At 48.1% G+C, this 13,648-nt stretch overlaps 1 protein-coding gene and 1 pseudogene across 1 annotated transcript in view; one reads left to right on the top strand and one right to left on the bottom strand.

The window, feature by feature from the left end:
- fbxl17 (F-box and leucine-rich repeat protein 17) overlaps positions 1-13,648 on the top strand; it is a 193,357-nt gene that overhangs the window by 163,677 nt on the left and 16,032 nt on the right. Inside the window, exon 10 of the mRNA XM_060054570.1 lies at positions 11,214-11,356. Coding sequence (XP_059910553.1) covers positions 11,214-11,356 — 143 coding nt within the window. The remainder of the gene's footprint in view (positions 1-11,213; positions 11,357-13,648) is intronic.
- On the bottom strand, positions 12,009-12,127 carry LOC132460246 (5S ribosomal RNA; annotated as a pseudogene).

The raw sequence follows: 13,648 nt of genomic DNA on the forward strand, positions 1-13,648 counted from the left end.
TTTTAGGTCAATCCCACACACACACACACACACACACACACACACACACACACACACACACACACACACACACACACACACACACACACACACACACACACACACACACACACACAGAACACAGACACATACACACACACACTAATCCCTGGGGCTGTGAGGACAAGGTTGGGTTGCAGACGAAGTGACGAGCTAGGTGAGTGATTCCCCTGGATAAGGGTGGACCCTTTTAGACTTGAGTTAAGACTGGAGGCGCTCACTCTTCCCCCTAAAAAAACAGGCCATAAAGAATACAGAGCAATATATTCACTGTAGACACACAGAAGGGAGTGTCCTTATTAAGAGGAGGAAAAACACATTCAAAATACGTCAGGTTGAGCAGTTGGATGGAACAAATGCATACTTGGATTGTTTTTGTGGATAAAAGATTTTTTTGATTAACGGAATTTACCTATTTGATGACTTAAAAGAAGTTGACTGTAATACTTTAAGCAGATGAGTCTGCCAGTACCGATTCCACCGTGAGGATAGGTTGTAAGCGCAGGTATCCAGTATCTTTCTAGGCATAAAGTGTAAGAGAATCCCGTCTCACACTCTGCATCTACTCGTGGCGTGTAATTACCTTTAAGACCAGCTCTCTGTGCTAAAGGATTAGCCCTAATCCATAACCAAACCCATAACTATCGCTACGCCACGCTAGCTAGCTAGCAGCCAGCCAGACGGCGCAACATGGCGGCTCATCCACTCTGCACACTCTTGTTTGGTCTTCATCCCCTCCTCCTCGTCTTAATTTCCTCCTCTGTTGCCCTGTTTCTTAATCTCCTTCCTCCTCCTCCTCCTCCTCCTCTCTGTCTCCATCTTTTCTCTCTCTCTCTCTCTCTCTCTCTCTCTCTCTCTCTCTCTCTCTCTCTCTCTCTCTCTCTCTCTCTCTCTCTCTCTGTTTCTTTCTGTCTTTCTCTTTCTCTCCCTCCCTCTCACTCCATCTCACTCTAACGTGCAGTCGCTTTCTCCCCTTAAATTAAAGTTGTTAATGCCCCTCTGTCTCGGGTGGCAAGAGAGCTCATGTAGTACACAATTTGAAATGAGAGAGAAAGAGAGAGAGAACTAGACAGTGAGTGAGGGAGTAATATACCCTTCAAAAAATTGGTGGATAGGAGCAGAGGTGCCGTTAGTTTGAAATAGAGTGTAATACCCTGCTTTTACTGCCTATGTCTTTGGGTGTGAGTGAGAGAGAGAGACAGTGTGACTGAGAGAGAAGTAGAGAGCGTGAGTGTGTGTTGTAAAATAGATTGTGCATTATTGATTTCTTAATTATTTTGTTTTTGGAGAACAGTGTTGTGTTGACAAAATAACAGCTAAGAAACCGCAGCCTTTCATAAAGTTTTCAAAGAAATTGACTTGACCTCATTATCAACAAACCCCATAATAGTTCCTACAGACGTAATACCGATGATTTTAATCCATATTTTCGGGGCGACCTGGTTTGTATGACATCAGACCTGAGGCCGTTTTTGCACCTCACTATATATATTTTTTGTCCGACCCAAATGGCGAGCCGAAAGGGAAAGACTGTCATTCATTCAGCAAAGTTAGAGTTGAAGGAAAAGAACCAGGGAAAAGTGTCTGGGCCAACGCGACGGCCAGGGCCCAACTCACTGAAGTACCGCTACGGCGGAGCCAAGAGAAGCAGAGCCCAGAGCGGGCCTGCTCTGGGCCCCGCTCTGGGCCCCGCTCTGGGCCCCAAGCTTCCTGCTGACCGCGGCTCTGAAGGAACTCATGGGAATGAAGCGTAATAGAGATTCCCAAAAGAAACCATTTATGTTTTTCGGGGAACTGAATGAGTAACACACAAAAAATAATACAAGTAAATACAATAGGGGGAAATTTGTTGCGTAGTTGGTGTGTCCAAACAGGTCATGGTCAGGGTGCCCCACACTTCTTGGTCTGTGTTCCCAGGCCCTGAGCCCAGCTCTTGGGGAGAAAAAGCAAGGTTCATGGTTGTCATCTGGGGTTTTGCAAATACATTCCTTCATAATTCCTATTCGGTCTTTGCTCCTGGACTGCCAATCTGGCAGGGCGTCTGTATGTCAGTTCTCTCTCTATCTCTCTCTCTCTCTCTTTCTCTCTCTTTCTCTGTCTCACTGTCTTTCTCCTTTTCTCTCTCTCTATCTCTGTCTCGCTGTATCTTTCTCTGTCTCTGTCTCTCTCTCTCCCTCTCTGTTTGTTTCTTTTTCTGTCTCTGTCCTGTCTCTCTCCCTCTCTCTCTCTGGTTGTCTCTTTCTCATCTGTCTCTGGTTGAATCCGAATACTTAGTACATACTATTTCTATTCAGTGTCTACTACTTGACCGTACTACACTTGACTGTGTAGTACGGTCTACAGCTATGCGTAGAACGCCTCCGAACGCTTCTGAACACCCCCGAAACTCCACCGGATGTTTGGAGATGACGTATCTCCCCTCAGATGCCGACAAAATTACCTTGATAAGTTACCTGTTTTCCGTCTTGTCATCGTTGCTATTAAATTAAAATGTCTCTTTTTACTTAATTACTTACTTTACTTTTTTACTCTTTTTAATGTCTCTTTTTTGTCGCCGCTTTCTACGACGTCTTTCTGGTGGTTTCGGGTCAGCCATCTCTTCTTCGTTCGTTACCAGACTCCGGTTGCATTGTGGGATAGCGTAGTGAACTCCGTTGTTTACTGTGGCGGTAGTACGCATTCAGAAACGTTTTCCGTACTACACAATGCGTACTGAGCTTTCGGACGCGCTATATTTGTGGCGTACTACAAAATGCATACTACATAGCAGTCAAGTATGAGTATTCGGATTCAGCCTCTGTCTCTGATTCTCTTTCTCCCTCGCTCTCTTTCTCTGTCCCTGTCCCCTTCTCTGTCTGTCTGTCTGTCTTTCTGTCTGTCTGTCTGTCTGTCTGTCTAAGTCTCTCTCAACCCTCTCTATGGCCCTCTACTCGATCTCTCTCTCTCTCTCTCTCTCTCTCTCTCTCTCTCTCTCTCTCTCTCTCTCTCTCTCTCTCTCTCTCTCTCTCACTCTCCTTATATTCCTCCTTCATCCGTGTGTGCCCCTTCCCTTTCCCCTCCATGTCCACTGGCAGCCCTGCATCCTTTTTTACAACCAATTTCTCGTTGTACGACAATGTGTTCTCGACAGTACACACTCGTGTTGTTGTGTATTTTCTCTTCAGATTGTCGGCTGCCCTTATATTGCGAGGTCATTGTTGTTGTGTTTCTGATCCAGCACTTGAACATTTCAGGGTTTTCTGATGAGTATATCTAGCCCCTACCTCACTCCAATTCTCTCTCTCTCTGGCACTCTCTCTCGCACACAGACACACAACCACAAAATGGTATGTGTCAGCTGGTTTACATCAGATCAGAGACTGATTGGGTGATTGCCCATACCTTGGCTACATCTCACACACAAGCACACACACACACACACACACGCAGACACACACACACACACACACACACACACACACACACACACACACACACACACACACACACACACACACACACACACACACACACACACACACACACACGCACAGACATTCATGCACACATACAGCACCAGCAGGCATGATGCCTTTTTTTCTTCCCTTTCGGCTAATTAATTTCCCAGATTGAGCATGTCCCACCATAAAGTGTTCTCCCCCCTACTTGTGTCCAACTCAATCTCCCCTCTCACTCTGTGGCTCTCCAGTAAGCCTCTATATTAGGGCCCGGGCCTGTTGCGGTTCCCTCTCTCTCTCCGCTCCCCTTCCTTTGATTGCGTTTGCCCAAAAACGTCATGGCTATAAACGTCACCTTGAACAACCTCTGGATCACTATTGCATTGCCATCTCAATCTTTTCTGTCCCATTCCCCCCCCTCACCCCCCCCACCCCCCCTTTTTGTGCCTCATAATCTCTCCCATCTCGAGCTCGTCCAATGCGGCTCAACTTCCAGATTGACCTTTATGTCCACGACGACTAGGTTTTTTTTTCCCCCTTCTCCGAATCCATGCCTTTTTCTTCTCTCTTCTCCCCCTGGTTTTTCCTTCAAGGCTCTTCCACCTCGAGCCTCTCGCCGTGACTCACCACTGAGGTTTCTGGCTCGCACGGCCGGCCTAGCGTTAGCAAGGTCTTAGCCTCGCGACTGTGTGTTCTTTGAGCGGCTTCTTGTTCCAAGCGGTGTAACCTCGTTAACGTGGCTAACCGAGTCATAGCACTCGGTTCTGTTGGACTCTGGGTTTTGCTCTGAAGAGGAGCCCAGCCCTGTTAGCCAACAGACATGGCGGCTACAGGTTCGGAAGGTCCAACCGGGCGACCTTCTGGTTGCTAACTCGGGTTCCCTCGACTTCTGATCTGGTCTGTTCCAACCTTATGACTACAGTCTTGACGTTTCGCCATATGTTTATGTATGTCCACGCACCCCGTGGGATGATTTGTTTTATTTCTCTATGTGACATCAAGCATTATTATCCGGAACCTAAGCACACACACACACACACACACACACACACACGAACACACAGGAACACACACACACTCACAATGAAAGATTGAAACAACGCACAAAGGAGCAAACAAATCTTCCATTACATTTCCATTTTCCAGTCGTTGTTATTCAAATGTTCCCCCGTGCATAATGTCTCCGGTAATGATGATGATGTTTGAATCGTACATTACTTTACGCCACAGGAGGTGCAAAGGGGGCCCCCGCCAGGTCTTTGATCATACGGCTGAACAGTGGAAGGGGATAAGTAGAGGGGCACCGCTTCTTAAAAAGCCAACGTGGAGCGCAGAACGAACGTGTTTCACATTAGACATGACAGTTGCGTTCTCTGGCATGCATCATGTATAATAAGCCCCTTCTCTTCTTTATTTTACACCCGCAAAAACACACACTCACACACACACACACGCACGCACACACACACACACACACACATATACAAGTAAACACATAAACTCACACATGGGCATCAGCAGCAAATCTTTTCCATATACCATCATGTCTTCAGTAAGCACTCTGTCTTCATCAGGGGAGTGGGGGATCATGGTGTATAAGGTTACCACAGCCAGAAGGGCGAACGGGTTCGGAGCAATAAGGTAGCAGTAATGGCACACCATCATTTAGGAGAATGTAATAAGTGAATATCTAATAAGCCCGTAAATGATGCTTAACCCCTGCTGCCCTGGAGCAGGGCAGAGTGATAGAGGCGATTAAGGAAGGGTTGGGGTGGGGGGCGGGGGGGGGGAGCACACAGGCCTGACCATCGCCTGACCTCCCCTGCTCCCAGGAGGGTGCTTATCTGAACCCCCATGGATCAGCGTGGATGGTCACATGGGGACACGGGTTACCTGGTTTGGGCGGCGGCTGATATGAAGGAGGGACTGGGGCTAGTGGGGGTGGTCTGTGGAGATGAGCTCTCTTGGAAAAAGGACTTTCCATGTCTGACGCTACGGGAGGGGTTACCATGGCGACTTGTCACCTGAGGCAAGATTCTGTAAAAAATTGACAGGTCCTATTTTACGCCGTGCTGTTTGTGATTCATTAAGTTAAATTGAACATGTTAGTTAGTTCCTATTTTTCTTTTCGGAGTCACACGCAAACTTGTCTGCGTAGGCGTCACGTTTTTTATTCTGTTTTTGCATTGTTTTTTTTTCCGTTTTCAGTCTTAAATGAAAAAAAGTTCTCCCATTTAAAAAAAAAATAAAAAGGCATTCAAACCAACAATGCCGTTAAACAGAACGCACAGAGAAGCCAGTTGCGCCGGTGGAGCGAGTGGAGGGGCGGCCGTATCGATGACGCGACACACAGCCCAGGAGGCCGCGGGTGCGTGGCGGTGACCCCGGGGTCAGCGGTGCTCAACGTGGTCCTCATTATGTGCCGGCTGTGGTGATCCAATACATTATCCCCTGGCGCAGAAGACACAGAAAGAGAGAGGGTGGAGGTGGAGGAGGGTAATGTGCTGCGCCCGACGTGAGTGATATCTAGGATTTAAAGCGGGCCCCTTGCGTCTCACCCTGCTTCCCTTCACACTAAACTAAGCGTACATCAGGGAGGTGCGCTGGGCCCGCACACACGCACACTCGCACTCTCGCATGCTCCCGTGTGCACGCAGGCTGGAGCACATGCGTACGGACGGACATACTTCTGAAGTCCCCAGTCGCTCTCTGTCTCCGCCACCTTCCCTTTCTCTCATTCTCTGTTCTGTGTTTTTTCTCAGCCTCTCTTGTGCACACGCACACACACACACACACACACACACACACACACACACACAGACACACAGACACACACAAACACACAAACCCATAATAGCACGCTGCATGTCGAAAAGCTGTGCATGCCACACACACACATATGCATATATATATATATATACATATATATAGCCTCCAAAGGCAGGCCGGCAGAGTGTGTCCTCATTACCGGCCTGCGGGTGCCTACCAGTCAGCCACGGCAGCAACAGGAATAAAGGATTTCTCCCTCTTTTCGCCGCGGCCTCTTGTATCCGTTTTTTCGCTCCACCTTACCTTCTCTTGCATATCGCTTCATTTATTTCGCAGACAGAAAATCATTATCAGTGGGGAAAGACAATTTCCTGCTCCTATGGACCCTCATATGTGAAGTGTGTGTGTGTGTGTGTGTGTGTGCGTGTGTATGTGTGTGGTGTGCGTGGGGGGGGGGGGGGGTTGTGTGTGTGTGTGTGTGTGGGGGGGTGTTTGTGTGTGAAAGAGAGAGTGTGTGTGAGTGTGTGTGTGTGTGTGCACACACTGCTTGAACAGTAGCCCCATTTTCTCCTGTAACCCACAATGTCCCCCAATCTAAAGAAGATGACAAGCATACAGTGGCACACATTGCATGCATGCATGCTTTACATACATTAATTACATACATTGTTTCTCAGTGATAAGTCCCAACGCGGAACGGCACTGCCTTGTTTGGCCGCGTACGTAAGCACGTTGAAGTCGGGGGTCCAACTCCCCTTCTCGCTCCCCTTATACAAACCTCCACGTCCGTCAGGCTGAGCAGCAGTGTTCTGCTATAGCAAACAGGCTTAGTCCAAAGCCCTCTTCTGTTGCAAGAGCGGTCAATGGTTTCCATTGGCAACAAAATTGGATGGGCTTTACCGTCTCCTGACAGAGGATCAAACGTGAGGCGAAGAAAAGAAGAAGAGGAGGGATGAGAGAGAGAAAGAGAGAAAGAGAGGGAGAGGGAGCGAGAGAGAGAGAGAATGGCTCTTGGATATTAGCCTGTAATAGCAACCAGATGAACTTGTTGATAGTGCACTAAAGGAGTCTAAATAGACCAGGACTTGGCCCACGCTAACAAAGGCACCCTGCAACTCTTGGTTAGCCTTGAAGACTACCTCGAGAATGCGCATTTTGTAGTCTAAGAGGCACAGCCACCTCTTTCTTCTTCTTCGTCTTCTTCTTAGTCTTCTGCTTATTCCTTCCCACCGCAGTCTTAAACTGTCCCCTTAAACTGTCTCCTCCGTGCAGCCAAGACAGACATGATCACTCTGCTGTTATCACTGCCTGGCAGGCGGCTGCCAATGTACAGTCGCCCGTCCTGGCAAGAAATGGCCATTAGGAGATGGAGCGGGCAATGAATTCACTCTGTTGTCTTCGGTAATATTCAGTGTAGCGGGCCACCTGCCTGGTCCTGCACCATCACTTAGGGACGTTGATGCAAGGAGAGCTGAGGTACAAATGAGGCTGAAGGGGGGATGTTCAAGGGATTCAGGCGACAGGCACGGGAGGGGAGGGGGGGGGGGGGGAGTGGTATCCGGCATCGAATCTCAGATGTTCCTTGGAACGCACAGGGCTGTTTTTGGCCCCACATTTCAGGATTAAACCATTAATTTTATTGAGTCCGTCTGTTCCATTTGGCGTTTCGACCTTGTGGTTCTTCATAAACGGCGGCAGTAAGTGTGTTTCAACATCAGAGGAGAGGACTCGTCCAATGTAATCAGGTTTAGGGTTCTTCTGAACGGACCCTGAGACCAAAGGGACATTCACCGCCAAAAGCCACACAACCGTCTTGTCACATAAGCACACACACAGCGCGTGCGCACACACACAGCCACACTATTAAATATTCCGCCAGGTCAGCAGTGGTCGGGAAGACGCCAGCCACCCATCGCTCTATGTTGTTGTGCCTCTCTCTCCCCCCCCCCCCCCTCTTCCCCCCCCCTCTCTCTCTTTCTCTCCCTCCTTCTCTCTCTCCCCTTCTCTCTCTCCCTTTCTCCTTCTCTCCCTTGTCTCTCTCCCTTACTCGCTCTCTCTCCCCTTCTATCTTCCCCCCCCTCTCTCTGTCTGTCTCTCCCCCCCCTCTCTCCTCCCCTCTCCCCCGCCCCTGCCTCTCTGTCTCTCTCTCCCCCCCCCCCCCTCCCTCCTCCTCCCTCTCCCTCCCATCTGGCTCAGGGCACCCTTGTCCCCACGGTGTCGTCGTCCTATGCAGCGCGGTGCGTCTTCAAAGCCCTGCCGCTGCCTGTTCAGCTCTAATATGCTATTATGCGTGGCATCCATGAGCACGCTGGAGCCCAAATGGAACCACATGTGCAGCTCTCCAATTGCCTTAAGCTATCTATTACATATGTATGTTGCAGCACTGTACATGGAGATTAGCCCTGTGTGTGTGTGTGTGTGTGTGTGTGTGTGTGTGTGTGTGTGTGCGTACACGTGTGTTTGTGTACACTGTACTTAACATGGACCCCTCTGGAAGGGCTACACATGGAAAGGCAAGCAGTTGATTTAAACTGCATAAAATGATTAATTTCCCGTCTCCTTGGGGTAAAATCTGACGGGGGAGGGGGGGGGGGGGTTCCTAATTCGGTTTACTATCAAAAAAAACTTCCTGTAGGCTTATGTCCAATTTTGACTTTATTCTTAACATTTAGGATGTGATTACATGGAAAGAAAGAAAACTGCAAATGTTGATCCTATTCATTCTTTTGGTAGGGGGGTTATGGGCGTGTTAGTGGTCTATTGATTTAGATATACATAAACCTCAGTGAGGTGGAGTCACGTGAAATTAACACACAATGCACAAACGCAAAAAACAGTTCCTCCATTCCAGAACTAGTTTGTGAAGATGCAGGAGGGCCTTTAACATATCGGAGCGCACGGCTGCTATCCCCCAGCTTGTTAATCAGAGTTGAAAGAGGGAATGGATTTCTGCATGGGGAGGCAAACAACACGAGCTCTTAGCAAGCAAGTGAAGGTGTCGTCAAAGGTCTCTCTCTCGCGCTCTCACTCTCATTATCTCTCTCTCTTTCATTCCCGCTCGCTCCCCCTTCTTATTTCATCTTCCTCCCAGCCCTCACTCCTCCACCTTGTCCTCCTCTGATTGGTCTTCCCGCCCTTATTAGCTACGTTAACGCGTGAGAGCAAAGAGCTAAGACCATAGCATCTCGATCAATCACGGGAACCCGGTCTACTAATCGATCAGCGTAGCGCATGTCCTCTCAATCTGCCCACCGATCGACGGCTTGGAGATTGATAAGGAGCACTGTCTTTGTGTGTGTGTCCATTTATGTGTACGTGTGTGTCTATCCCAAAGACACACATGTCTGTATCTATCCCATAAATCAATTTGCTTGCCGTATGTACAACCATAATAACAAGAGTGTGTGTGTGTGTGTGTGTGTGTGTGTGTGTGTGTGTGTGTGTGTGTGTGTGTGTGTGTGTGTGTGCCCCTGTGTGTGTGTGTGTGTGTAAATATGTTCTTGGAGGCCCATGGGCTTTGTACCCTTAGATAGTGGCAGACAGGCAGTTGTATCGGTGGAAATTATTTATTCTGGCATAATGTCCTTTACCCTGGCATCATACACACACACACACACAAACACACGCAAGCACACACACACCCACCCCATGCAGAAATTATGGAAACACTGGCATGAATCCTCCCTTTCCCCTGGCACCCCACTTTTACCTTGGCAGGGCTGTGACACATGCCAGTGCTCTAATGGATTAGTCCTGCAGCACTTTTAAGTCAGGGTTCCTGTGTGTGTGTGTGTGTGTGTGTGTGTGTGTGTGTGTGTGTGTGTCTGTGTCTGTGTGTGCATGTGTGTGCTTGCGTGCCCGTCTGTGTGTGTCTGTGTGCATGTGTGAGTGTGAAAGTGTAAGTGTGCGTATGTATTTTCCCCCGAGCCATTGTGTGTGTATGTGTGTGGTTGTTTCCCCAGTAGCTGTCATGTGTGTGTGTGCGTGTTTGGCGTGGGTCTGTGTGCATGTGCGTGTTTTCCCCTGTAGCTGTGTGTGTCCGAGCATGTTTGTGCGTGTGTCTGTGTGTGGTCCTCTAGCTTACATGCATTCGTATTTGCAGTCCTGTTCCAGATCTTGTGTGTGTGTAAACAATGAAATGGTGTTCGACAGCAGCAGCACCAGATGACAGTGCCCTGCTGCTTTTACCCGCTCTGCCGCTCTTTTGGTATATATTATCATTATATATATATCTATATATATATCTATATATATATATCCCATCAGCCCCAACTTTTTATGTCACTGACAGGTTAGGTGAATAATATTGATCATCTTGTTACAGTGGCACCTGTCAAGGGGTAGAGTATAAAGGTATTAGGCAGCAAGTAAAGCAAGTCAGCTCTTGGAGTTGATGTGTTGCAAGCAGGAATAAGGAGCAGGCGGAAGGAGCTGGGCCACTTTGACGAGGGCCAAATTGTGATGGGAAGCAATTGGGTCGGAGCATCTTCAGAACTGCAGGTCTTGCGGGGTTAGGATGTTCCCGGCATCCAGATGTTAGCACCGGCGGAAGAACAACAAGTGCACTGAGGACAGGGTCATGGGCGGATCCCACAAAAGAGAAGGACAAAAACGTAACGCTGGCTATGACGGAAAGGTGTGGGAACACACCTGCCGCAGACTGGTCAGAACGCCTCGGATGGGAAGGTGAGCGTCCCACCTGCAGAGGTCTTGTGGGGGCCATGCCTCGACCACTCAGGGCTGTTTTGGTAGCATGAGGGGGACCTACACAATATAAGTCAGGTGACCTTTATATTGTGGCTGACCAGTGTGTATATATTTATATTATCTGCTGCATATCTCTGCAGGGAAAGGAGACAGTGGCATCTAGATTTGCATGGATAAAAGGGGTTGCTGTCAGATGAACCCCTTTATCCCTAACCTCTCTTTTGTGTGTGTGTGTGTGTGTGTGTCTTTCCCCCCCATCAGCGCTGATAGCGATCGGCCAGTACAGCAGCACCATCGAGACGGTGGACGCCGGCTGGTGCAAAGACATAACGGACCAGGGCGCCACGCAGATCGCCCAGAGCAGCAAGTCCCTTCGTTACCTGGGTCTCATGAGATGTGACAAGGTACGGGAGGCGTGTGGTTCTTCCGCTGGGCGTGCTTCAGCTTTGAAATTGAAATTGAAATGTTTATTGATCCACAATCAGCTCTCTCGTACACAGATGAGTGCTGTTCTTCCTGAGGTCCAAATTTTTAATTGCATATTCTTGATGATATACAAGCATGCATTCACACAGCATGCAACACAAACAAAAACATTCAATAAAAAGAGGAAATGAAACTCCTTAATAATAATGGATTGAATTTATATAACGCTTTTCTAGACACTCAAAGACGTTTCTCCAGGGAAGGGGGAACCTCACCACCAGTGTGTAGTGTGTATGCATGGCAGCCAATCTGCGCCAGAACGCTCACCACACACCAGCTTGAGGTGGAGAGTGAGGGAATCAATGAGTCAGCCAATTATACAGGAGGATGATTAGGGGGCCAGATTGAATGAGCCTGGTTGGGCCAGGACACCGGGGAAACCCCTACTCTTTGCGATAAGTGCCCTGGGATCTTTTATGACCTCAGTGAGTCAGGACCTCGGGTTTTACGTCTCCTCCGAAGGACGGCACCTTCCACAGCACAGTGTCTCCGTCACTGCACTGGGGCATCGGGATTGATGAGTGAAGGGGCCAGAGGGAAGAGTGCCACCTATAGGCCGTCTCCCGACACCACTTACAGCACCTGGTATTCCCAGGCGGTCTCCAATCCAGGTACTAACCAGGCCCGACCATGCTTAGCTTCCGAGATCAGACGAGATTGGGTGTGTCCATGTTGGTAAGGCCGTTTTACTTGATTTAAGTTGGTTATTCTGATCGACTCATAGTCTGAGAACCCTTAGCTTAACCAGTCACCACCAGCGCCTCACATCGCTCATGTTCCCATTCACTCCCATACACTACGACACTGTTAAACCACAACAACGAAATGAACGTGTACGTGACGATTTCAAAAGCGCCGCCGTTCTTTGCTCTCAGAGAGTAAAAAGGGGTTTTACGGCGAAGGAAGATTTGAATGTGAAGTCTGAGTGTTTCGTAGAGGTGGCTGGTAGGCTTTTGTTGCTTTGGTGCTTGATGGTAAAAGAAGAGGACATAAAATGCAGAGATAATGGAAGGATGGTTGCTCTATTCATTCTGTAGGCTTTGTGGCATGCGGTGAGTGTAAGGGTTCAGACGTTTATCTCGAACTGAAGTGGAGCGAATGTACAGAACCTTGTTAATGGGAAGTTTGTTTAAATCGTAACCGTTACTCGTAAACACACAAATTATATCTGAGTCTAATATTAACCAACAGACAAATAGATTGCACACAGATGAAGGCTTACTCTCACACAATAACATACACAAACTTGTACATGGCTTTTTTTCACATGCTACTTACTCACAAATCGTTGTCTCACCCTCACTCAAAAACAAAGAGTTCAGTAAAATAAACACACCACTTTTAATCGCAATGGTAACATCTCCGTAGCCGGGATTTGCTATTGGAATAGGGATGCTCCACCTCCTATCATGCATGTGCATTAAATTATTGACGACTTCGGCAGTCTGGACGACATGAGTGAGGGAGGGAGGGAGAGAGGGAGGGAGGGAGGGAGGGAGGGAGGGATGGGAGGCAGATGAAGCTAACAGCTGGCCACACACCTGAACCACCTACCTGCTGTGTTAGAGGAGCACCTGTTGGGTGTCACCTCCTAGGTCAGGATCCCACCGCTGGCAGTTTGCATGGGGACATGTGCACAGTAAGCCTGAGTGGTTCTCACACCCCGGGGGGTCTTTGATTGTGGGCTGAAAAGTGTGTGTGTATGTGTGTTTGTGTGTGGTTTAGTGTCAGGGTTTGTTTGGTTTTGTGTTTGTTGTTGTTTTAGTGGGTGTGTCTATGTGTGTGTGTCTGTGTGTGTGTGTGTGTGTGTGTGTAAGGTTAAGTGTGTTTTCGTGTATCTCCGTGTGTTTGTCTGTGTTGGTAGCGTGGGTCTTGTTTTATAGCTCTGGCTTATTGGATTGGGCAGGCCAGTATATCTCAGTTGCGACCTCATGCATTTAATTTTTATGATTATAATTTATCTGTGCACTATGAGGTCATTGTTATACACGACTATAGTGCTCACTATATCTTTTAGTTTTCTAGTCTCCATAATATTAAAACGCATTAGGTTTGGTCAGTGATCATACATGCAGGGTTTTAGTGATGTCATGTTTTATGCAAAATATCATAGAATATATCTATCATATTAAACTGAGAGGCAAAGCGAGCAACATCGTTACTTATTTAATTTCATATCCATTCAGTCGCCCTTCTGCTTTTGAAAAGCA

The sequence above is a fragment of the Gadus macrocephalus genome, chromosome 6, assembly GCF_031168955.1.
Source record: "Gadus macrocephalus chromosome 6, ASM3116895v1".
Taxonomy (NCBI): Eukaryota; Metazoa; Chordata; class Actinopteri; order Gadiformes; family Gadidae; genus Gadus; species Gadus macrocephalus.